At 42.6% G+C, this 25,212-nt stretch overlaps 1 protein-coding gene across 1 annotated transcript in view; it reads right to left on the reverse strand.

The window, feature by feature from the left end:
• Kiaa1549l (KIAA1549 like) overlaps positions 1-25,212 on the reverse strand; it is a 128,349-nt gene that overhangs the window by 22,061 nt on the left and 81,076 nt on the right. The window contains exon 16 of the mRNA XM_023710738.1: positions 12,375-12,725. Within this exon, the coding sequence (XP_023566506.1) occupies positions 12,375-12,725 (351 nt within the window). The remainder of the gene's footprint in view (positions 1-12,374; positions 12,726-25,212) is intronic.

A 25,212-nucleotide genomic window follows, 5' to 3' on the forward strand; every position in this document is an offset into this window, starting at 1 on the left:
AGAGAGAAATTTGGGAAACAATACCTTTCACAATAACATAAAAAAAGAAATACCTAGGAATCAATCTAATGAAAGATAAAAAAGAGCTCTATACTGAAAACTACAGTAGTTTGAAAAGAGAGATATCAGAAGATGGAAAGTAGGATCCTGTCCTCTTGAGTAGCGAGAACCAATATTGTGACAATGGACACACTTCCAAAGCTGTTGCACAGATTTAATGCAATTCTGATCAAAATCCCAGTAACATGTTCACAGAATTAGACAAAACAATCCTAAAATTCATTTGGAACCAGAAGAGACCTAGAATATCAAAGGCAATTCTGGGCAACAAAGGCAGGGAGGGAGTAGAACAACCCCTGACTTGAAATTATAAAACTACTGTGGCACAAACAACATGATACTGGCAAAAAAATAAATAAATAAAAATAAAAAACCAGATCCACAGATAAATGGAACAGATTAGAAGGTAAAGAAACAATTCCTGACCTACTCAGCCACCTTATCTTTGACAAAGGTGCCAAACACATTCACTGGGAAAAAGATAACCTCTTTAATAAAGAGCACTGAAAAACTGGCTTTGCATGTGTCAAAGATTAAAATTGAACCCATATCTTTCATCATGTACTAAACTGAATTTGAAGTGGATCAAAGATCTAAATATTAAATCAGAAACATCAAATATGCTGAGATAGGGTAGGTAAAACTCTTGAAGACATTGGTGTAGGAAAGGACTTTATTAATAAAACCCAGATCACATAGGAATTATCACAAAGAATCAAGAAGTAAGATATTATCTTATTGAAAAGTATTTGCATAGCAAGAGAAATCACCAACAGAGTAAAGAGACAGCCCACAGTGTGGGAAAAATGTTTGCTAGCTGTTTCTCAGACAAAGGTTTACTATAGAGAAAATATAAAGAATTCAAAAAATCAGACTTCCCTAATTTAAAGACTCGATCCAAAAATGGACATCCGAGATGAACACACACTTGTTAGATGAAGAAATATATCCAGGAAATGAATATACGAAAAATGGTCAACACCACTGGTTATTTGAAATACACAAATTAAAACAACACTGAGATTCCATCACACCCCTTAAAGAATGGCTCAAGAAGTCAACCAAAAACAAAAGCTGGAGGGGCTGTGGGGGAAAAGAAATCCTTCTCCACTGGTGGAAGGAATGTGGACTGGTGCAATCACCAGCAAAGATTCCTCAAAAAACGAAGGGGAGGTCCCATTTGATCCAGCTATTCATCTTCTGGGCATCTTCCTAGAAGAATTAAAAACATTATAACAACATGATATAAGTGCACCTATGTTTATAGCAGCACACTTTAGCTACACCTTGAAAACAACTCCAATGCCCATCAACCAGGAATGGATTAAAAAGGTGTGGTATTTTCATACAATGGAGTACTACTCAGCCACAGCGAAGGATAAACTGCAGACTTTTATAGGTAAATGGATGCAACTCATAACACTTATGAGACTATTCTCATAAATGAAATAAACCAGATGCACACATGTAAACATGTTGCTTCCCTAGTGTAAGAAGAGGAAAGAGTAAATAAGATCCAAATGTACAATATACATTGTAAAGTGGGGGAATGGAGAAAAGGAAGGGAAAAGCAAAATGCAATATATGTATAAGCAGGTACAGGGGCCAGGGGTTCGATCCCCAGGCCTGCCATGCCAGCCCTGCCCCCAGGGTGCACTGAGATGGCAATTGAGACTGGGTGTGGTGGCACATGCCTGTAATCCCAGCTCTTGGGAGGCTAAAAACAGGTGGATCACTATGAGTCCAATCTAGTAGTGAGACCTTGAACACCCTGTAGACTCTTCCCCAAAAAAAAAAAAAAAAAAGAAGAAATATTTATATGATGGTTAAGGTAGTTATGCCAATAATTTCTCTCAATTCTTTGAAAGCAAAGGTTTGTGCTAATATTGTTTAGACAATTAAATGCCAATATCTTGTATCTTCAGTAATGAAGGTAACAACACACAATGTATTAAACATAGTTATCCTTATATCATCTTATTTTGAACGTTAGTTCTCTTTCTTTTTTTTCTCTTAAGAAATGTGTTGAGGACCAAATTTGACAAGTTTCAAAGGCAGTCAGGTACTAAGGTGGGTCTACATTTGGAATCTGGCTTCTCCTCCTGTATGTGACTAGGAGCCCATGAAAGCTATAAATCAAACCGTTGCCAGGTTCCAAGCTCCCAGTTCCATGATAGTTTCTGCAAGGCTCAGCCCAGCACTCAAGGGCTCATCTTTTGGGGTTCCTTCCCTTCTGGTTAGGAAAGAGATCTGAGACTTGGAACGGAAGGCAGCCTTCACAGATGACTTTCAGGTCTCCACGCTTAAAGGAGCCTGGTTGTGATGAGAACAAGACAATCTTTGGGTCGTGTTTGTTTTGTTTTTGTTTGGTTGCTTTTGCAGGGCTGAAGAATGAGCCAAGGGCCTTCACACTGAACCACACCCCCAGTCCTTTTTTATTTATATTTTGAGACAAATCCTAATGTAATATTTGGCACACATTAGGTATTCAATAAGTACTATCTCTTTCCTTCTTTTTTTTTTTTTTTTTTTTTTTTGTATTTAGGACAGGTGTACAGGGTGTACAAGGTCTCACTGTGTAGATCAGACTTGTAGTGATCCTCCTGTTTACATTCTCCCAAGAGGTGTGATTACAGGCATGCACCACCATGTCCAGTCTCTGTCACCGCCTCAGCACACCCCAGGGATGGGGCTGGCATGGCAGGGCCAGGGATCAAACTCCTGGCCCCTGTGTCTAAGCAGATGTTTTAATCCACTGAGCTATTTGGCCGGCCCTCAGTCCTTCTGAGAAGAATATTTGGTGTAATAACTGAAATAATCAAGAAGTTTCTTCCACAGTTCTATAAGTCTAGAGTCTGTTCCCTGCTTCAAGCAAGCAGGATGTCCTTTATTCTTGCCCCAGAGAAGGAAGTCTGAAGATGGTCAATATCTGTTCTTACTGGAGCTTCAAAAGCCAAAGCCACTGAATGGCAATGACCTAGGATTTTTACTGTCACCAGTGTAAGTCCTAAAGCCTCAGGGTCTAAGGTTGCTGGCACATATAAAATATTTGGAAGAAATAAGGATTTTAGACCACTCTGACCTTGGATTAAACACCCTCTGGAGAGAAAAAAGAGAACTGGAGGACACGCAAGAGAGCAAAGATCCTGATGGTTCTGGAAAAGGGGCCGTGTCCTGCCTTACCTTAGGTGAAGGGATGGAGGAGAGACCGTAAATCCCATCAAGGCTGGTGGAATTTGAAAGAAAAGGTACTCGTGTCCTCCTCCAGGAAGGCCCAGGAATCTGCAACAACACAGAATCCCCCCACCTCTCTGTAGGGCACAGCACAGAAGAGAAGGTTGGTACAGGAGTGATACGAGGGCCTGGGACAGTCTGGTGTCAACTCAGAGAGGTGTGGAAGTTGTTAGAGCAGAGAGGGGAAGAAGTGACTGTGTGTGTGTGTGTGTGTGTGTGTGTGTGTGTGTGTGTGTGTAGGGAGGGAGAGGACACAGTCAACAGTATCACACTCAGTCAAGCAAGAGATGGGGAGGGAGGGTTCTGGTAAAGGCTTATGAGCAGGAGAATGAGGACCCAGCAATATGGGGATGAGTATTTCTCAGCCAAAGCAATTAGGAGCAAGAAAACTGGGGCCTGCTACCACAGCCTCCTCCCGAGACCCACCCCATGCTTTACATCATTCAGTTCCTGAGAAAATACAGTGGAAGCATCTGAGCTGACTGACAAAATTCCAGAAGAGCACTTACTTTTCTATGCTTCTGAGTTTGTGGGCTGAGATAAGTATTCTCCAGGTTTCCTTTTCTAGCTTCCCACTCTCTATTCCTATGCAGCTTTCCTGTATGAACTGAGAGTTCTAGTTACCACAATGATTTGTCTAAGTTTAGTGCAGTGTGTATTTGTCAGATACCAGGTGCTCAGCTGTTTTTTAGGGGTGGTCTCTTGGGAGTAATTCCAAGGCAATAAGCCCTATGCCAGTTAAGCCAAGTATGAACAGACTGTCCTGTCTTCAAGGACTCCTGCAAGATGGACAATGACATTCAACAGTGACTGTTGTAGATCCCTCTCCCTCAATTTCCCCTCCACCTGGCCAGATACGGGCTCAGGACAGAGTCAAAATTGGATTGAAGAAACATAAGAAATGTAATATCTCTTGAATCCAGGTGCTGGGATGGATGAAAACCCCTACCACCTGATATGTCAGCATGTTTCATCATTAACAAAGGAGAGATGGTGGTTTTGTTTTTAAAGCAACAGAAGGAAAAAAGACTGTTAAACCCTAACTTTACCTGCATAGAGATATTCTCTTTGCCAGGCTAGTAACAGGAACAGGCATAGCTTTCCCATGTGAGGCCAGCTTCTTTATAAGATCATACACCAAAATCCTGTATGTTCAAATTTCCATCAGAGCCAGAAAACACCCTGAGATGTCCCTTTGGCCAAGGGATGGAAAGAGTATGGGTTTTGATCTTAGACAAGTCTATGTTCTAACCCCAGGTCTGCCATTTATAGCTGTACAGTTGGTCCTCTAGCTCCATGTGTTTAGCATCTGAAAACTCAATCAACTACATAAGAAAAAAATTTTTTTTGAGAAGTTGCCTCTGTACTGAACATATACAGATGTTTTTCTTGTCATTCTTCCCTAAACAATACAGCACAACTATGTACATAACATTTACATTGGGTTAGGGATTGTAAATAATCTAGAGATGATTTAAAGTAACCACCATCTCTCCTTTGTTAACGTATGGAAGAGAGCCGGCAAGATAGCTCAGCAGACTAAAGCACCCTCTTAAGCAAACTTGGCAAGCGCAGGGACTGAGATTTGATCCTGGAACCACACACCATGCCAGCCCCTCCTCCAGGGCCTGCTCAGCTGGCCAGAGTCCAGGAGTAGTGGCACATATCTGTAATCCCATCGCTAGGGAGGATGAAAGCAGGAGGATTGCCACAAGGCCAGGCTGTGTAGTGAGACCCTACACAACAAATACATAATAATAAATAAATAAATAAATAAATAAATAAATAAATAAATGAAAAATAATGTATATGGAAGAATGTGTGGGTTATTTGAAAATATAATGCTATTTTATACGATGGGGTTGAGCACCTAAGGAGTTAGGTATCCTAAGTGGAGGGGGTCTCTAGAACCAATCCTCCATGGCTACTAAGGGAGTACTGTCTAAACTTGGACAATCTGTAATCTTAGAGCTTCCCCAAGCCTCAGTTTCCTCACTAGATCTGGGGGACAATAATATTGACCCTCCTAGAATGGTTTTTGAATTAGAAGAGATTGTGTCTGCATAGCACTTTGGCTAGTGTAAAGTAAATAAGAGCAACTCAATAGATGCCAACTGTTATTGTTGCCACCGTTAATTTCATCAGTAAAGAGTCTAGCAGGGAAAATACTGTTATAGTCCTTTTTGGAATTCCCTGTATTCTGTCTCCAACAAGAAGGCTGTTGGATGTTTTCATTGCACTTGGCATGCGCTCATTATGGCTGCTAGCAAAATTGGATTGGTCATCAGATGTTGAGTCCAATTTCTTTAGATTCAAGGAGTAAAATGTGATGAGTCTCTCCTGAACTGCAGTGCAGAACTCCCAAGCTACCCGCAGTAACCTTTCCCCTGATATAAATGTCATCAGGCTGGCCCAGTGCATTTGAAGCCACCAGCTTCTAATTATTCCCCAGCAGAGGTTGAAGTACTTCCCTTCTGGAAGACAAAAAAAGTAATCACAGTTATCATTCTAAATTGCCACCTTTTTCTATCGATTTTCACATTATTATAACACAAAGGAGCTCTGTGAGAGCTTGGGTTAAGAATCATCATTCCCACTGTGTATTGTTAGTTATTTTCTCCTTTCATGGAAATACGACCTTGGGCCAACCAAGTAGCTCAGTGGATTAGAGCGCCTGCAAGCAGGCAGAGGGGCTGGGGGTTTGAACCCTGGGCCTGGCCTGCGGTGCTGGCCCTGCCCTCAGGGCACACTGAGACAGCAATAGAGACTGGGCGTGTTGGTGCACTCCTGTAATCCCAGCTCTTGGGAGGCCATAAACAGGTGGATCACTACAAGTCCAATCCAGTTGTGAGACCCTGAACATCCTGTAGACCCTTCTCTAAAATATGAGAAAAAAAGGAAATATGATCTTACATGTTCTCAGTGGAGAAGAAAACCTTCACAACAAAAGAATGACCTTTAATGTTTTTCTGGTTTGATTCTTTATCTCTCTATTGTGATGAGTCTCATTCCATTTCTATTTTAGGTGGCTTTGTTTAAAAATATATAATGCAGATGTTTTTGCCCACTTGCCATAGCTGCCAACTCCCAGTTATGACAACAGAACTATCTTGAGTTTTCCTATGTCCCACAATGAATTTTTAATAGCTCTTTTTTTTTTTTTTTTTTTTTTTTTGCAGAACCGGGGATTGAACTCAGGCCCTTGCACTTGCCAGGGAAGCGCTTATTCCACTGAGCCATCTCCCTGATGCCCACAATGAATTTTTAAAGATGGTTTTTACCAAATTGATGTGTTAAGGGATATGGTGTCTTCTTGCCTATTACTGTTTAGAAGACTTGCCTTGCTTGTCTAAGCTTTTCTCTCTGAATCCCAGACCTCATCAAGGATTTCTAGAATCTGGCCTCCATCCAGAAGAGCCCCATTGTTCTTGAGAATTATTTTCAAATGGATAAAAAGTTTCTCTGGGACCTGGAGTGGGGACATAGGTGCATGGTCTTAAAGGGTATGACAGAGTAGGAGCAGGGACTATGGTCTCAGGGTCATCAGTGGGCAAGGGAGGTACTTGGTGGGCTTCATGAATAATTTGATTACTAGTGAATAATTTGCCCTCCTAGGTATAATACTCAACAGTGTGACTGATGTCAACTAACTAGTGGTGGGTGGTTACTAGGTGCCAGGACCAGGCTATGCATTTACAGGGATTATCGTCTTGTCTTTTTCACTGCCCTCTGTCATTGTAATGGTATGGCATAAGGGTGTGAGGTTCAGAGCTGTAGTCACTAAGGCCTTTCTGCTGGTGAGCATCATCCTACTTTGGGATGGGGGAAATAGTAAGTTCAGGGACATGGGCATCCTCCAGACATGGGTGTGAAGGAGCAACGCAGAGGAAGTCAGTGGTAATGAATGGATAGGGTGACCTCCCAGAGGAAAGCAGCCTAAGTGGAGGATATAAACATGGTAGGATGAAGGAGCTGGCTAAATTTCGAAGAGAAGGGCCTGCCAGATAGCTCAGTGGGCTAAAGTGCCTGCTTAGGCAAGCTTAGGCAAACACAGGGACTGCGGTTCGATCCCCAGCACCACATGCTGTGCCAGCCCCTCCTCCTTCCAGGCAGGGCCAGCTACGCCAACCAGAGTCCGGGCTTAGTAGCACATGCCTGTAATCCGAGCACTGGGAAGGCTGCAAGCAGGGGGATCACCAAGAATCTGAGCTGTGTGGTGTGGTGAGACCCTGCAACAACCAAATACATTAAAAAAATAATAAACAAATAAATAAATAAATTTCAGAGAGGAAATTCCCTCTTTCCTAAAGGCAGGTGCCGATGTGATGTGCAATTAGTAGGTTGCTGTAATCTTGGAAATTATAAAGTGATTGTCATGGAAAAGCACTTATGAGACTGGTTTGAAGGGTGAATGAGAATTTTTCAAATTTTTTTTCTGAGCAAAGGGGAAGCTCAGATGCTCAGGCTGGCGGGAATGTGGCCAGTGGTAGCCTCAGAGGTGTTGACACTCTTCAGTAACTCAGTGCTTTGTGAATGCACCCATCCAAGTTCCCTTGTGGTGGAGGAAAACTTATATTCCTAAGATCTAGTCATTTCCCCAAACCCATTTTGCCTGAAAAACTCCGTTAAGAAGGAAGACAAAAAAGCACGGGGAAAGGTGCTGAGCATCAGTAAAGGTTTCGTAAATGCTGTGGGGAGCCATCTGGAAGGTAGGAAATTGATCAAATGTGTGTAGGTGGGACTGGGCCTCAGTGCCTAAAGCAAACAAGCTACCTCAGTCCTGAGAAAACATCCTGTCTGGTTCAGGCCAGCTATTAGTTGCTAGGCAACCTTGTGTCAAGTGTTACAAACTTTGTATAAATAAAGGATCATTTTGTTTAGGGGTGGAGTTAGTCTTGCCCATCAGGTGGACTAGCAACTACCCAGCCCAGCTTTTGTCTTCTTCTCTATCTTTCTTATTCTTGCCGCCATGTCGAACAGTTCACAGTAAGACCAATGGATCCTTACAAATGCGAGTCAAATTGATGAAGATGTGGTGATACTGGGACTCTTGGGAACTGTTGATGCAGGGAAAATGATGCCATCACTGAGGGGAGTGATAGGGCAGTTCCTCCAGGATTACACATAGAATTCCATGTGACCCAGCAGTTCTACTCCTGGATGCACACCCCAAAGAACGGGAAGCAAGGACTTGAAGAGATATTTGTACAGGGAAATTCACACTCACAACATCTATAATGGTCAAAAGGTGGAACTATACCAAATGCTCACTGACATGAATGGATAGGCAACATGTGCTAAAGGCAGAATGTTATTCTGCCTTTAAAAGGAAGGAATTTTTTTGTGTGTGTGTATTTAGTACAGGGTCTACAGAGTCTCACTACACAGATCAGACTCGTAGTGATCTTCCTATTTTTAGCCCCCCAAGTGCTAACATTACAGGTGCGCTCCACCAGGCCCAGTCTCAAATGCCATTTCAGCATGCCTCGGGAGAGGTGCCAGGCATGGCACGCTGAGAATCAAACCCCATCCACTGGGCTCTACCTAAGCAGGTGCTTTAGTCCGCTGAGCTATCTGGCTGGCCCTAAGGAAGGAAACTCTTGATGCATGTTATGATGTGGGTGAACCTTGAAGACATAAGATAAGTAAATATCTAATCATAAAAAGACAAATATATAAATCTACTTATATGAAATACTTAAAGTGGTCAAATTCATAGACAGAAAGTGAATGGTGGTTGCTAGGGCTGGAAGAAGGGGGGAAGGGAAGATGTGTTTCTGATGGGTACTAAGTACCATTTTGCAAGATGAAGGATTCTGGAGATTGATCACTGAACTGTGCACTTAAAATAGTCAAAATAGTGTATTTTGCTATGTATACTTTACCACAATAAAAACAGAAATATTAATATTATATTAAGAGCTTTTCTTTGAGGGCTAGGGACACACACAGCACAGTGGTAGAGCTGTTGTCTAGCATGCATGAGGTTTGATCTTTAGCGCTGTAAAAGAAGGAAAAGAAAAATAAATTTTCTTTGTATTCTACCTTTATTTCAGAAAGCAGAATATGAAAAAAGATGGCTTGTGTTTATTTTCTTTATTGCTTGTACTCTGGATTTACACGTCACAAAATGAGAAGATGACTTTAGACAACTAGTTCTCGTGCTGTCTTATTTCCTCCCAAACTGGCATTTACAGTACTTAGTGAAGGTCACACAGGACAGCAAGCACAAGTGTACTGGGCAGGCCACACTGCACCTGGCCACCCGATACTCACTGAAGGTTCTTACTGAGAACTCATATTCCTAATAATAATCCAGATGTGGGGCCAGGGAGCTAAATCAGCAGCACAAGCGCCTGCCTGGCAAGTGCAAGGTCCTGAGTTCGAGCCTGGGTACCAAATGATAATAACAACAATGATAATGATAAACACCCAGTTGTGAGGTTAATCAGCATCATTCGGATTCCTGGGATCTCATCCCGCTGGAGAAAGGGACAAGACAGAAATTCTAAACCTGGTAACCTAAGGACCAAGCCTTGCCCTGCTGATGACCCCAAGCACAGCCACCTCTCTTGAGCCCCAATTTGCATCAGACTTGGGTTCTTTTGTTCATCACCCAGGAATGGAGTGGGGACAGGAAGCCTAGGTAGGAGGCAAGACCTTCAAGGAGAAGGAGGCATGACTCAAAGCGCAGTGCCATGGGGGACATTTCAGTGGGCCGGAAGGAGCGATGTGGAGCAAGCAGAGGGACGATATGGACACAGCAGGCCGCACACCTACACAGCATCACAGCCATCCATTAAGTCCCAGGATAGTGTGTACTTAGGGTGTGGATGCAGCCCCACAGGTGCCCCAAACAATCTACTGTAAATGAAGTGAATGATACAGACGAGAGGTGATATAATAAAATGCAAGACAACACAGCACACTGGTTAAGAAGGACTTAGTTTGTGGTGTTGGACTGCCCGGCTTTGGCTCCCAACTCTGCCTCTTCCTGGCTGTCCCTGGACAGGCTGTACATTCTCAGTTTTCTCATCTATACACTAGAGATAAAATTAGTACTCGTCTCGGGGGCTTGTCGTAAGGAAGCACTGAATAAGTAACATACAGGTAACACTTAGATCACTACCAGGACTGAGAAGACACTCACTGAGGTCGACTCTTCTTGAGTGGTGACGTAATCACAGTAACATTTGTAAGCCTTTGCTCAAGGGCCACTCCAGGGAGAGGGCTAGGGGTATCAGAAGGGCTGAATCTATATATGCCAGCACCGTCTAGTAAGGTCTACAATTTATACAAGTATGCCCATCATCTGCAGAAGATACATTTAGTTGCTATGGTGATGAAAAATGCAAACTAATTAAAATTGTTATTTGTTTATACAATTCTTTATAACTATTTTTAAAATATATTTTAATTTTTCAAATGTTTTTTCATCATATTCTGTAAGGACTTAAAGTTCAACATATCAATGCTTGATGAAAAATACCTGTTCCATGTTATGCCTAAAATGTTTGATATTCAGACAGAGAGGTTAAGCTTAACAGCTTAGGTTGTATGGTAAAAACAATAAGCTTGTCTTCTGGAGGGTTAACAACCTAAGTTTGCAGACCAAAATTAGAGAAAAAGGAGGGCTGCAAGGAAAGCCAACATTTTGGCCCTAGCCTTCTAAGGTCAATTAAGACTCAGGACATATGAGAACTTGTACTGTAATGTCATGTAACTTGGCAGTGTCCCAAATTTTCTGATCAAGGAGATTATGGGGCCAAAGAAGAAAGTGATCAATGATATAGAGTGTGCCTAAGGAGAGTCACATGGAGAGAAAACATTCTCTCAGGCTTTCACAGAGAGCACACTGGCCAAGCAATGGCCGTGACTCATCCTCATGGCTGACACTGACAAAGGGCCTACAATCTGAGGTAAAGGCTCTCAGAATAAATCCTGAGGGGATTTGATTAACCTTATCAGATCCAAAAGCTACAACTCTTGTTGCATAGGTCTTGCTTTATCTTGGTCTCAACCATCCAGGAGAAAAGTATAAAAACAAAGTATAAGAAGTAAAGCCATGGTGTTATGTTGAGCTGTAGGGAACTCAGGTCAACAATTTCTGACATTGCCAGTGAAGCGGAAGATCCAATACTATTATGGACTATTGAACTCCTTTAGAATTTTTTGCTGAGTTAACACACCTATAATATTCAAATAATGGAACTAAACAAAAAAGGGGATACAGATGAATGTCCATTTTGTATCTGCGTATTCAAATGGCTAGGATAGATATATAGTTACATTCTCTTAATGAATAGAGGGATTTGTTCTAATAGTGTTTGTAAATAGGATATCATGTCTGCATCTTGTACAGCAATTAACCACTAGGAAGAAAGTATGCAATGTGTTAATTATTGAAACTGTCCTACCAATTTGATTTGAAGCTGTCTCATTGCTATTTGTTTCTCAATAAAATTATGGAAAAAATAAAATAAAATAAAATAAAGTAAAAGTTATTGAAATCATAGGAGCAACGACCACTAAATGAACTAGCTTTTACTATTTACCTAGCATTCTTCTTGAATGAAGATGGACGTCAGCCCTTTTCACGAGGGACAGCAGAAAATAAAATTCTTTCTAAAATGTATTATGGTTGAACATACAGGCTTTTGTTTTTCCTCACCCTGGTGGGTTGAACCCAGTGGTACATTAGCACTTAGCCATAGCTCCCCCCACTTTTTTTTAATCTGTAGTGGGGATTGAACCCTGAGCCTTCACAGTAAGCTATATCCCAAGCTCTTCTAAAATTTTCTTTATGTTGAGAGAGGGCCTTGCTAAGTTGCCCAGGCAGGACTAGAACTTGCTTTCTGCCTTGGCTTCCCCAGTGCATGTGCCATCACATCCAGGCATAAGAGCTTCTTGGAGCTGTTTTGCCTACAGGAATAAAAGGCCGTGTGTCACGGCTGAGGACTTCAATGAGAGCCAACAAGCTCTGTCTCTGATTCCCAGGGAGGCCCATCATTAGAAGTCCCTGCTTTGAGTCCCCTGGTGGACCCACTGGCCTGGGCTGACCAGAGGGACTTTGGACTTACCGGCCGGGGCAGACTGTACTGGTACATTTCTGGGCGGTAGGTCGGTACCCACTGCACACCAGCCCTGGGCCTCGTCATGGTCCCTGGAGCACTGGTCACCACCTCGGAGTAGGGCAGGTGCTGTGTGGAGCCATAGGCCTCCTGGTGGCGGCTCTGGCCAGCGTGGCCTGCGGATGCCAGGCTGAAGGCCTCCTCTAGGAGCATGTGCATCTGCTGCCTCACCTCGTCAATGGACGGCTGGGAGCTCAGTGTGGAGGTCTCCGAGTGACCTTTCACGGGCCTTGACCTGGCGTAGCCCCGGGGGTCATGAACTCTGTCCACATTGGTTTCCTCTATGATTTCAGGCTCCGTCTGTAGAACCAAACAAAGCCCCAGAATTTGTTAATTAGCTTATTTCTCATGAAGGTGGCCTATAAATTTACTCCAAAATATTCACTTGGATTGTAATACTGATCTATTACAAGTCTGTACTAACTGAAGTTCCATGCTAGGTGTCCAACCACAAAGTCACATGTACGAAATGTCATACTCCAGCTATTTCTGAACACATCTAGATGCAGACTTTGCTAATTAGCATAATAATGAGAAATGGCTTTAATCAATGGTATTAATGGTAGTCTCCAAAATTAAAAAAAAATCTTTTTTTCAAATTTTAGTTTATTGAGAAACAAATAGCAATGAGACAGTTTCAAAACTGATTAATAGGACAGTTTCAATAATTAATACATTGTACATTGTTATCTTCTTAGTGATTATCCATAGTACAAGATGCAGACAGGATATCCTGTCCAAACACTATTAGTACAAATCTTTCTTCTCATTGAATTAAGCGAAAGTAGCTGTATATCTATCCTAACTATTCTGCATATACAGATACAAAATAGTCCTTCCTTTGTATCCCCCTTTTTTTGTTTAGTTCTGTCAGAAATGGGTATTCTGTTGGCATCTAAATACTATAGGTGCATGAATTCAGCAAAACAACCCAACACAGTCCAGCAGTCCACAATAGTAGTGGGTTATCCACAGAAGTTGTTGACTTGAGCCTTTCACAGCTCAGCATATTAATATGGCTTTACTTTATTTATTTATCTATTTATTTATTTGCTCCGAATGCCTTCAGGGCAGGTTTGGCTGGCTTGAATTGTGGGGATTGAACCACCGCAACCTGAGCCTGACTGCTTTGCTGAAGCAGTCACTTAAAGAACTGAGCTAAGGGGCAGGCCCCCATGGCTTTACTTTACCTACCTCATTTTTATACTTTTCTGCTGGATGGTTAAGACCAAGATAAAGCAAGACCTATATAACAAGAAATGTAGTTTTTGCATCTGATAAGGTCAGTCAAGTATCCTCAGGATTTATCCTGTAACCCTGTACCACAGGTTGCAGATCCTTTGTCAGTGTCAGCCATGTGATGAGTCACAGCCATTGCTTGACCAATGTGCTCTCTGTGAAAGACTGAGAGAATGTTTTCTCTCCATGTGACTCTCCTTAGGCACACTCTACATCATAGATCACTTTCTTCTTTGGCCCCATAATCTCCTTGATCAGAAAATTCGGGACATAATTGAGTTACATGATGTTACAGTATAGGTTCTCCTATGTCCTGAGTCTTCACTGACCTTGAAAGGCTATGGCCAAAATGTTGACTGTCCTGGCAGCCCCTCTATTTCTCTTAATTTTTGGTCTGCAAATTTAGGTTGTTAACCCTCCAGAAGAGAAGCTTATTATTGCCCTACAACATATGCAGTTGGGTTTAACTTCATATCTGTCTGAATATCAAACATCTTAGGCATAACATGGAACAGGTATTTTCCACCAAGTATTGATATTTTAAACATTAAGTCCTTACAGAATATGGAGATAAAAATTTAAAAAATGAAAAAATATTTAAAGAATATGAATAAACAGTTACATATTTTTTACACAGAAATTTAGAAATCTAACCATATACAGCATTGTAGCAGGACAGTCCTGTGACTTTTTTCCTTTTTCTTGTGTCTTTTTTCATTTATTACCCATTTAAAAAAAATCTTTTACTTATGAGACAGTATGGTAATAATTGGCATGTCATGACAAGAAGTACGTATTTAGAAGTCCAGAATCATAGGCATTCCAAGTGTGACCCTCCTATTACACATTGCTATCTCCAGTGCAGTTGCTTGGTTCACAGGTATCAGGATATATAGTTAGTCAGGTTGAGAATCCTACCAATTAACTGCTAGTTTAAAAAACCTGCTGATGTTTCTCAGGATCATTGCCTTGCCCATCTTGTGTGTATAAATGTATGGCTTTGTCCCTGTCTTGTTTTCCAGCTTTTCTCCTTGAACTATCCTCATTGTCCAATCCTCAAGTTCTCGCAAAAGAAAGCTTTTTATTAGTATATGTTTGTGAAACATAACGAATATACTCATCGTGGGGTATTGGTACATGTATATATTTTATACTCTTTATACCTTTCAGTAAGAATCTGGATCAGCCTGTAGTGTACACTCTGAGGGACGGTATTTTAGACTCTGGACAAACTCTTAAATGGTCCTGTGTGCTGTTATTGGTTAGAGAATAACTGGTTGCTTCAAGACATTTATCAGAGCAGTGTACAATGAATCAGAAGCTCTGGGGTGGGACCCCTGTGCTCTCATAAGTGCCCTGGGAGAGTCTGATGCCTGCTCAAGTTTGAGATTCACTTATGTGGACCACTTCCCTGTCTTTTCCCCACTGACCCTTTTGTTGAGGGATCAGGTGCAGTACCAGGTGGGCAGAAATCTGGGACTCTACTGGCATCAGGAGCAGGAAGCAAGGATTGCTGGTGACTCTTGCCTGCGGATAAAGGCTTGCTTGGTGTCTACTCCACTCTGAGGCCTCCCTGCCGCTGTTAGCTGGGCCCCCTGTGAGTGTTCATTCTACCACTCTGGCCCAGGCACAATCTCAGGCTACAGGAATACACGAAAGCAGGAGAGAAGGGAGTACTCGAGTGATAAGAACCCACTGCTCTGTAGTAGCCGCTGCTGCAAGCATCAGGTCTTAGGGGTGAGCTGAGAAGCTAAAAAATGAGGCATTAAAGATGTTCCAGGGCTGGCGAGATGGCTCAGTGATCTAAAGCACCTACTTGGAACAAGCTCGGCAAAGCACAGGGACCACGGTTCGATCCCCCAGCACCACATGCCAGCCAGCCCCGCCCCCTGGTGGGCTGAGCTGGCCACACAATAAATAAATAAATAAATAAATGTTTAAAAAAAAAAGATGTTCCAACCAGGAAAGTTGTTTTAACGCTTCAGTGTTTCAGTTATTTCACTGGTTAAATGTGGATCATACTGCCTCAAAAGCTTTAATAGAGTAGAGAAATGTACATGCCAGGATATATAATGCTAGTATAGGTTAAAAACACAGTGATGATAGCTACCTTCATCACCATCATTCAGATGCACATATTCTCGTGTGATTTCTGTCTCTACAGCACTCACGTATCATGTGAACAGAGTAAGAAAAGCCATGAGGGAACTCATTCATACAGGGAAATCCTCCCCTCAAATATTACATATGAAGGTCAAAACTATGATACATTTCACTTTAAAATATGTATTTCATTTTCTTTAGTTTTAAGTTTGAGAAGAGACTGAAAATACAGAAAGCACAAACAAGAAACTAGATACTTCCTGTAATCCTATCATCCAGGATTAGGACTTGATGATTATTTAAATGAAAGGTAAGGTTCTCTATCAACCTCCAAATCTAGATTTAATAACTTAAAAATCTTAATTTTATATGAACACAAGCAAGGATAGATGATGGCATAGAATGTGAAGTTACCCTCCAGATAACAAAAAACTCAAAGACAAGTCATGCCTGACAGCATGTCCCCAGACCCCGGGCTGGGTCACACTGGTGCTCTTCTGTTAAGAGTTCTTTAGGGAAAGCCTTTTGACCACAGCCTGGGAAATGTGCTCCATGAAGGATGACCATCTGCTTGTGGAGATTTTGCTAGGCTAAACCTTCTGGGATAGGGAATGCGACTTTTCCAAGTTTCTTCATAATGCATAAAACCATCTGAATTGAATTTGGAGCCTGAAGGACTTTAGGAGGTGATTTTAATTCAAGCTCCATTTTACAGACAAGGAAATCAAGGCCAGAACAGATAAATGACTTGCCCAAAGTCACCCAGAGCAGGGCGATGACAGAAACCAGAGCTCTTGGCTCCTGTGCCGAGCACATCCTGCTCTACTGTACTGACTTATTAAGCTGAGTTGCTACGCCCACACTGCCCTTCCTCCTACATCCTCATTCTCACTAATACATAATGGATGCTCAGTGCTAAGCTACTCCCAAGTGGGAGGTTAACGACACCAGGGTGAGTTGGGTTATGATTTTCCCACCCCTCAGCTGTTCCATGCCTTTCCAGTCATATTGGTAGATCTATTATCATGTGAATTTATCGTTGTGCCTTAGGCAGGGCAAACATGTGCTTCATAGCAATGGTTCCCTGCTCTCCCTCTTCCCCAAGTTCCCTGGGATGGGGCTGTTCTGTGGGGCAGGGCATGGGGAGACACTGATTTTGTAGGGGCAGTGGCTCCCACTGCCACTCTCCCATGACACCCGCAATAGAAATTAACCTCTCTCTCTCCCCATAGGGTTTCCTTTCTGTATGGGGACTCCTTTTAGCTGGAAAGTCCAGAGCCAGAACTCAAGCATGACTTCAACAGGCTCGGCCAAGCCATATTCTAAACAACTCCTCTTTTCCCACAGTTCTCAGATTGGTTTTCAGTCTCTTGACGGAAACATGAGCAGCTCTCACCATACCTGAGCTTTCTCTCATCACACTGGATTTGCTCAATCTGCACTGCCCCAAACTAGACCTTCCCAAGGTGCACTTTCCTTAACACAGCCCATCCAAAGCTAATGAGCTGCACACCCAACCACAGGCACGACTCCCTAAGCCTCAGGCTTCTCCTAATGGGAGAATTGAACTATGGTGTAATATTCACTATATCCTTGGCTCTATCTGCCTAAGAAGAGCCATACTCCTCCATGAGATCACTCTTGGAGTAATCTAGTGCTTACTCATGAAGGAAAACGCCATCCAACCTTCCTTCCCTCCCTATCGGTTTCAGCTGTTTGCTGAGTTCTGCATTGGTGTTACAAATATAACAATTAATTAGACTGTGTCCCAGCTGGAAGGAGTTCCTATGGAAGGAGATGAATAGCAACAAAAACTCTATCAGTTAGCCCATAACTTACATACCAGGCACGGTTCGAAGAGCTATGTACACACTGAATTTTTAATCCTGTTTTGCTTTGTTTTTGAGATCATCTTGCTATATAATTCCGGTTGGTCTTGAACTCACTATGTAGTCCAGTAGGCTGGCCTCAAACTCTTGGTGATCTTTTCGTCTCAGCTTCCCGTGTGCTGATATTACAGGTGTGTACTGCCACACCTGGCTCTTTTTTTTCCTTCTAATAACCTATGAGGCACTATTAGCACAATGATAAGTCCTAGCTTACAGATAAAGAAATTGAAGAGTTAAATATCAAATTGCTTCCCATAATTGGCAGAGCTGGCAGAAAGTTTAATTGTAGCACCCAAAGAGCTCATTTCGGCAGCACATATACTAATTCTAGCATCTAGGCATTTACCCAGTGTGCACAGGCCACAGATCCATTACCACTCACCGTTCTGGGCTCCGGTTGAACAGATTTCTCTGAGCAGGAGGACAGAAGATAATTATTCAGACATGCTGCCTGAGAGATGACTATAAGGCTGTGCAGCATCAATATATAAATACACTAGGAAGTGTATTCGTATACACACGAGCATTTGGCAAACATTCACTGTAATTGCTGTTGTTTGACTCCTGGTGCAGACCTGGAGCTCTTTTAGGGATGGGATCACTGTATCCACAGCCCTCTAGCAGGACCTAGTCTCGAGCTGAAGCCAGAACAGTTCACACAGTGGGTGCTCACATCTGCTGCACCTGTGATGGGTGCTCACATCTGCTGCACCTGTGATGGGTGCTCACATCACCTGCACCTGTGATGGGTGCTCACATCCGTTGCACCTGTGATGGGCCGGGCCCTACGGGGGATTTTCTGTAGGTCTCAGCTCACTCAGTTTCTCAGGGCCCATCAAGGCCATCCAGCCCATATACCCATTTTCCTATAAGCAGCCCGTGTGCCAGTTTAACACATCCTAGGTCTGTTTCTTCACTTGCACATTTCTGAAAACACTTTAGCTTAGGGAGACAAGACTGAAGCCTCCCATTGCTGGTTGACTGTGGCCTTGGGTAGACTGTGCGAGGCCAGATCTGGAGCAGAAGCTATATTTTTATGTTTCTTTAACTCGGCATGTATCATACTTGCTTTTCTAACGTTATAGTCTCGAAAAGTACTAGGGAATTATATTTTAAAGCTCCTTTTTAATAAATCATCAAGATGTACTTCAATGAAAATTCTTAAAAATTAATCATAGAATGTCTGTTCATGGTGAAAAAAAATCAGAAAATACAGCTAAGCGAAACAAAGAAACTTAAAAATGCACTCCAGTTCAACTGCCAGAAATGACTTCTGTTAACACTTGGACCTTCCCGAGTGTCCTTCAGGATGCTTTCCCTGCATACAAAAGGGTATGATGATTATGAAAGTGGCCCACTGCCAGCACTCTGCGCTGCCCCTACACCCCTGCCCAAGCCACACAGTGAACGAGGCTTGATCCAGGCCAGCTCCTCTCCTTGCACAGAGGGCCCACCTTTTGTCGCACAGAACCTCTTGCTTGTGTGAGGGACAGCAGGAAGTGGGGGGAGTGTATGAGTCAGCTTTACTGCTAAGACAAAATACCCAACATACAGACACAACTTAGAGGAGGAATGATCTATTGGGGCTCATGGTCTCAGAGATTTCAGTCCATGGTAGAAGGACTCATGTTCTCAGAGATTTCAGTCCATGGTAGAAGAGCATAGACACGTGGTAAGACAGGACCCTCACCCTCATTCCCCGGCTCACTTCCTTTTGGTCCTGAGTTGTGGCCAAACCACAAGAACAATTCAGCCCAACTTTGTATTTGGACCCAATCCAGGGCAAAACCACAGAAACTCTCCTTCGTTAACATCAAAAGCGCCCCATGAACCAGGTAGCCTTGCCAAGATTAGCTCTCCCTTGGTTGTTCCAGCCTGCAACACCCTCCCCTAAAAACCCTTAAAATCCCCTGTCCCCCTTTGTTTGGAGCTGTCTCAGTCCGTGAGACAGCCAGCCCACTTGCTTCTACCTCCAAAAAATCTTCTTCTCATGTCAGAATGCCTGGTGTGGTCAATTGTATGGATTTGTACCTAACAAGAGGTAAGGGTGGAAGGGCACAGAGAAAGCAGCATCTCACTTCATGGCAGCTAGGAAGCAGAGAGAGCAGAAGGAGCTGGAGGAGGGAGGGGACAAGGGTGACCTACTGGTGACCTACTTCCTCTATCACAGCAGAACAGCTCTGAACTTATTAATGGGTTGATCCATTGTGAGTCAATTCTCCCCAATCTAATCAGCTCCCCAAAGCCCTACGTCTGGACATGCAAGCCTTTTGGAAGACAATTTTAATGCAAACCACAGCAGATGGGAAACCTAAGTGAGACAGAAGGTGTGGGCTGGAGGATTCACTTTTTTAGTCACCTGGTATGTCAATAGGAAAGTAACTAGGGAAATTTATAAATTATTCCTGGGTGTGATATGTTTGCCTTCTTGCATATGAAAAATATGAGTAAAGGAGTAGAAACACTGTGGTCCCTCACTTATTGCGGAGGTTGCGTGCCGTGATAAGTGAAAATCAGCAAAGTAGCGACGTTATATTTATTTTAGTATTTATGTATTTTTAAGGCTTTATAAACCCTTCCCACACTCTTATAAACCTTTCTCACTTTCAAAAACACTTCTAATGTTCTTAACCATTTTCTAAATTCATAAACCTACATCATTTTAATAACTTACTTATACTGTATGGTACTGCAATATCCTGTGAAGTAGCAAAAAATCCATGATAAATAATTCAGATTAGTAATTTTTGAAAACCCATGAAACAGTGAGTCTGCAAAAGTTGAACCACAAATTAGCGAGGGACTACTGTATTTAAAAAACATTTTTTTTTCTTCTGGCGGGCTCAGGATGCCTTCAGGGCAGGTCTGGTTTGGCTTGAGGATGTGGGGATCCAACCACAGCATCCTGAGCCTGACTGTTTTGTTTTAGCAGGCACTTAAACAGCTGAACTAATGGGCAGGGCCCCTAAAAATTTCTTTTGTTAACATAGTTCTTTGCCTTATGCTTGTAGAATGAACAGTCTGTTATAATTTTATAAACAATACACACACATATATGCATGCAAACATTTTTATATATTTTTGAGGTTTTAAGTAAACAGGCTGTACCATATATAATATTGTGATACATTTTTTTGAATTCAACAATATTATAAATCTGTGTCTCTGTCAATTAATATATGTATTTATAGGATATAACTTTCAGTAATTTCATAGCATTCATATATATTTATAATCTACATTTTTATGAAATTTTCAAATTACAGCTTTCTCCTTTCATCCAATGACGCTGTAAACCAATTTCTATTTTAGGCCATTTCCCAAGATCTCACTAAAGCTGGAGAGGTTATCCTTGTGATTCAAACTTTGCTTCTAATCATGGTCAGGTGTGCACATCTGTAATCCCAGCATTCTAAAAGGTTGAAGAAGAAAATCTGTGAAGAAGAAAACTTCAAGCCCACTGGAAAACTTAGGTACTTAACAAGATTCTGTCTCAAAATTTAAAAATAAATAAATAAAGTGGGGGTGTGGTGAGTGGGGATGTAGCTCTATGTAAAAACCCTAGGTTCAGTCTCCAGTACTTCACAAAGAAGGAGGAGCAGGACGAGGAGAAGGAGGAGGAGGAGGAAGAATGGTTGGTACAGAAGCTGTACCTATACTTAAGGTTTTATGTGGGTCTGGCAGATCGAAATTCGGCGGCAAAGGCTACAGTGCTTAGAAGAGGCGGACCTATTCCTTCTCCAGCCCTGAACATGGGCCCTGGCTTTATGGGGCCCACTGGACAGAACCTACAATTCTTTCCATGTTGTCTCAAAAGGGCCTGCCAGTCCCACACACCCAGGATGGCCCAGAGAGCGGCCAAATGTTCAGAGGACTTCAGCTTCTTTTCTTTCTCATTTACTGAGTATGCACAACACTTTAATGTAAGACATTGTGCTTGAGTTTTGGAGGAAGCTCATCCTTTTGCGGCCTCTCCCACTATTGCTGGGTAGCATTCAAACGAAAAAGTCTGGGTCTCATAAGGGTATGGGATGAAGGCCTCATCACAAACGGGACTCTCCTACGTGCAATCAGGAAACTGACCAAGAAATACATCACAAGTACCGCAGGCACCCAGCCGTGCCTTTCCTTCTACCCTTTAGTTACGCTAGTGTGACTTCTAATGTTGCATACTAGTTTTTCCTGCTTTTGAACTTTATATAAACAAAGAATGACACTATATATAATATAAAAATGATTACATATATTGCATAGAATGGCTTTTGTTGTTTGGTTTGGTTTTGCTTTGATTTTTTTGAGACAGGGTCTTTCTTTTTTCTTTCTTCTTTGTCTTTTTTAAAAAAATGTATTTGGTTGTTACAGGGTCTCACACACAGCTCAGACTCGTGGTGATGCTCCTGCTTTCAGCCTTCCTAGCACTGGGATTACAGGCATGTGCCACTATGCCCGGACTCTGGCTGGTTCAGCCTGCCTTGAGGGTGTAGCTAGCATGGCGTGTGGTGCCAGGGATGGAACCACAGTCTCCGTACTTGCCTAAGCTTGCCTACACATGTGCTTTAGTCTGCTGAGCTATCTCACTGGCCCAGAGACAGTGTCTTTCTTTACTGGGACAAAGCCCTCAATTCATAGCAGTGTTCCTGCCTCAGGCTCCTGCCTGCTGGGATTACAGGTGTGCCCTCACCACACCATTCAGCTTCTCTTTAAAACCCATGGGAGCAAAGCAGCAGGACACAACAGCCCCCTACTATCTGCTCTCTGGAAAATATTACCACCCACTTCGTTCCGTCATCTAGTCCTGGGACACACTTTGTAGCTCTAAGTATTTACCAAAATGAAAAATGTCTTTACTAAACAACTACTAAAAAGAAAAGCTGCTGAAAGGAGAACACACTAGGATTTGTCTGGATTGTGGAAATAATTTCTACAATTGAATAATGAAAAATGCAATTCAGTTTGAAAGTTGAAGTGAAAGACTTGAAAACATAACTCATCGAGAAGAGACAGATAAACATCCAGTCTGAGGTGGGTGCTTGATGTAATCTGTAATTGGGGAAATTGTTTCCTCTCACGTCCAGTGGAATGGGTAAAATTAAAAAGGCTGATAACAGCACACACTGGTGCAATACAAGGACTTTAGACAGACTTAGAACTCTTGTGCTGCTGGAATGAAGAAAAGTAGTACAATACTCTGTAAAATTGACCGTAGTTTATTAAAAAATTAGACATATACTTTCTCTGCAACCCAGAAATTCCACTCCTACTTATTTAAGATACATAAAAGTATGTGTTTATAAAATACATTAAATTTTTAAAATATTTAAATAATAGCTCCAAGCTGAAAATCCCTGGAATGTCCAACAATAGCAAGATGAAAAAACAAGTAGTATATCAGACATATACATGGAGTATTATTTGGCAGTAAAAAAGAGAATAAGATGCTGGCACATGTGTCAGTATGCCTGAATGTAGAGTGAGAGGAGCCAGGTGCAAAACGAACATACTGAAGCATTTCTTTTATGTGAAGTTCAAGAACAGAAGAGCTAAGACTCACGGAAGAGTGAACACTGACTGAAAGAGGGACCTTGGGAATTTTCCAGGGACTGATAAAAATGTTGTACATTTTGATTGGGCTGGTGGGTACTTGTCAAAGCTCATCACATTATACATTTATCCATTTTGCCGTAATAAAAGCAACAAAATAAGTTGCCATGGGAAAGCTTGGGAAAAAGTTCTGAAATAGGAGAGCTTATAGTGTTTGAGAAAGACAAAGAACTGCTGTGCAGTCAACTGTGTCCCTTCTGAAATTTGCATGTTAATGTCCTACAGCCTAGCATTTCAGCATGTGACTGCATTTGGAGACAGGGTTTTTTCGGGGGTAGATAACTTAGCACAAGCTCATGAGTGTGCGCCTCAAGTCAATGTAACTAATGTTTGCCTAGGAGGTGGAGATGTGGACACAGACGGAAAACAAAAATGATTTGGGGCGGAGCTTAAGGCACAATGCGGTTGTCTATCACCCAATCACCCAATGAGCAAGGCCTGGAGCCTTCCCTCGTGGCTCTCAGCGTGAACAAGCTCTGCTAATACCTTGATTTAGAATGTTGGCCTCTAGACCTAGGAGAAAATGTGCTTCTATTGTTTAAACCGCCCAGCCTGTGCCTTAGTGAACAAATACATGGATCTGTGGCTGAAGCCCTAGCAGTCAGGAGGACAAGTGGAAACTATTAGAGAATTCTAAGCAGGAGAGAAATGTGATTGGAATGTAAGAATTTATAGAAGGTCATTTAGCAGGCTTTTGCAGTCATCCAGATGAGAAGAGATGGTGAGGGCTTGATTGGAGTGGGTGTAGACATAGAAGATATGGATGGGGTCAAGGTATATTTTGAAAGAGAAGTGGTGGATGTGACATGGAGGGGGTGAAGGGAAGGAAGCAGCCAAGGCTGGCAGCCTTTGTCACAAGGGGGATTCATTGACATGAGTCTCTGGGTGCTCTCAGAGCTCCCCATGGGTGTGTCTCCCTCTGGATCTTGCTGCTGCTGCTGCTGCCTGGAATCCCCCCCCTCCTGGGGCTCACATGCCTGGTGCCTTCATTTTAGGAATTTACTCAAAGATCAGTTCCCAAAGGAGCCTTTCCCTGGCCCAGTCTATGATTCACCATTGCCTCACCCTGCTGCACATTCTAGGAACTGTGTCATCCAACTTTTTCTGTTGTCCTTCTACTGAACTGTGGCTCTATGAGGGGAGGGACTTTGGCATGACTGCCACTGCCCCTCAGGATGGCAGAGTTGATAAAAACTCACTGGATGGATGCAGAGAAATTAGCCTGAAGAGCCTGAAGAATTTCTATTTAAGGTAGTAAAAGGCAGTTCGGCATGGTAGCACATACTTCTAATCCCAGCTAGCAAGGAGGCTGAAGCAGGCGGCTCACAAGTCAGCCCAGGGCAACTTAACAAGACCCTCTCTCAACACAACAAATAAAAAAGAGCAGGAGATATAGCTCAGTGTGAAGGCCCAGGTTCAGAAACAAGTACCAGCAGAAAAAAATATATAGTGAAAGACATTTCTGTGGGTCTAGAATAGATTCAAAGTTTTTTCCCCAATGTACTCGAAGAAGAGGGATGGGGATTCCTACGGCCATGCATTCCAGAATTTCTTGAGTGCTGAGCCCCAAAGTGGATGGATATTTTACAATGCCAGATTTCCCCAAGACAAACAGCGTCACTGGGCCTCATCCTGGCACACTTGCAGAGTACAAGCATCTGAGGACTTTCTCCAAAATTTCCCCCATGGCCCTGATTTTCAGTTTAGTGGGAAGGACAGCTCCATCCTGCAAGAAGAACAGATTCCAAACAGATCCTGCAACTTCCTGGCAAGGGCCCAGAGACCAGGCAGGGTTTCGGCAAGGCAAATTCTGGGCCATCTGGCCACGATGAAATTGATCTGGCTCCATGTCCGTGTTTTCTCCCACCAATCAGGGGGCATCCCCTGGGCTGCACAAAGCAGGGCTGCTTTCTCCACGTAATGCCTGCCCTGGTTAGAACAGGGGCTGCATGTGC

Source organism: Octodon degus, unplaced genomic scaffold (assembly GCF_000260255.1).
Source record: "Octodon degus isolate 3935 unplaced genomic scaffold, OctDeg1.0 scaffold00018, whole genome shotgun sequence".
Lineage (NCBI taxonomy): Eukaryota > Metazoa > Chordata > Mammalia > Rodentia > Octodontidae > Octodon > Octodon degus.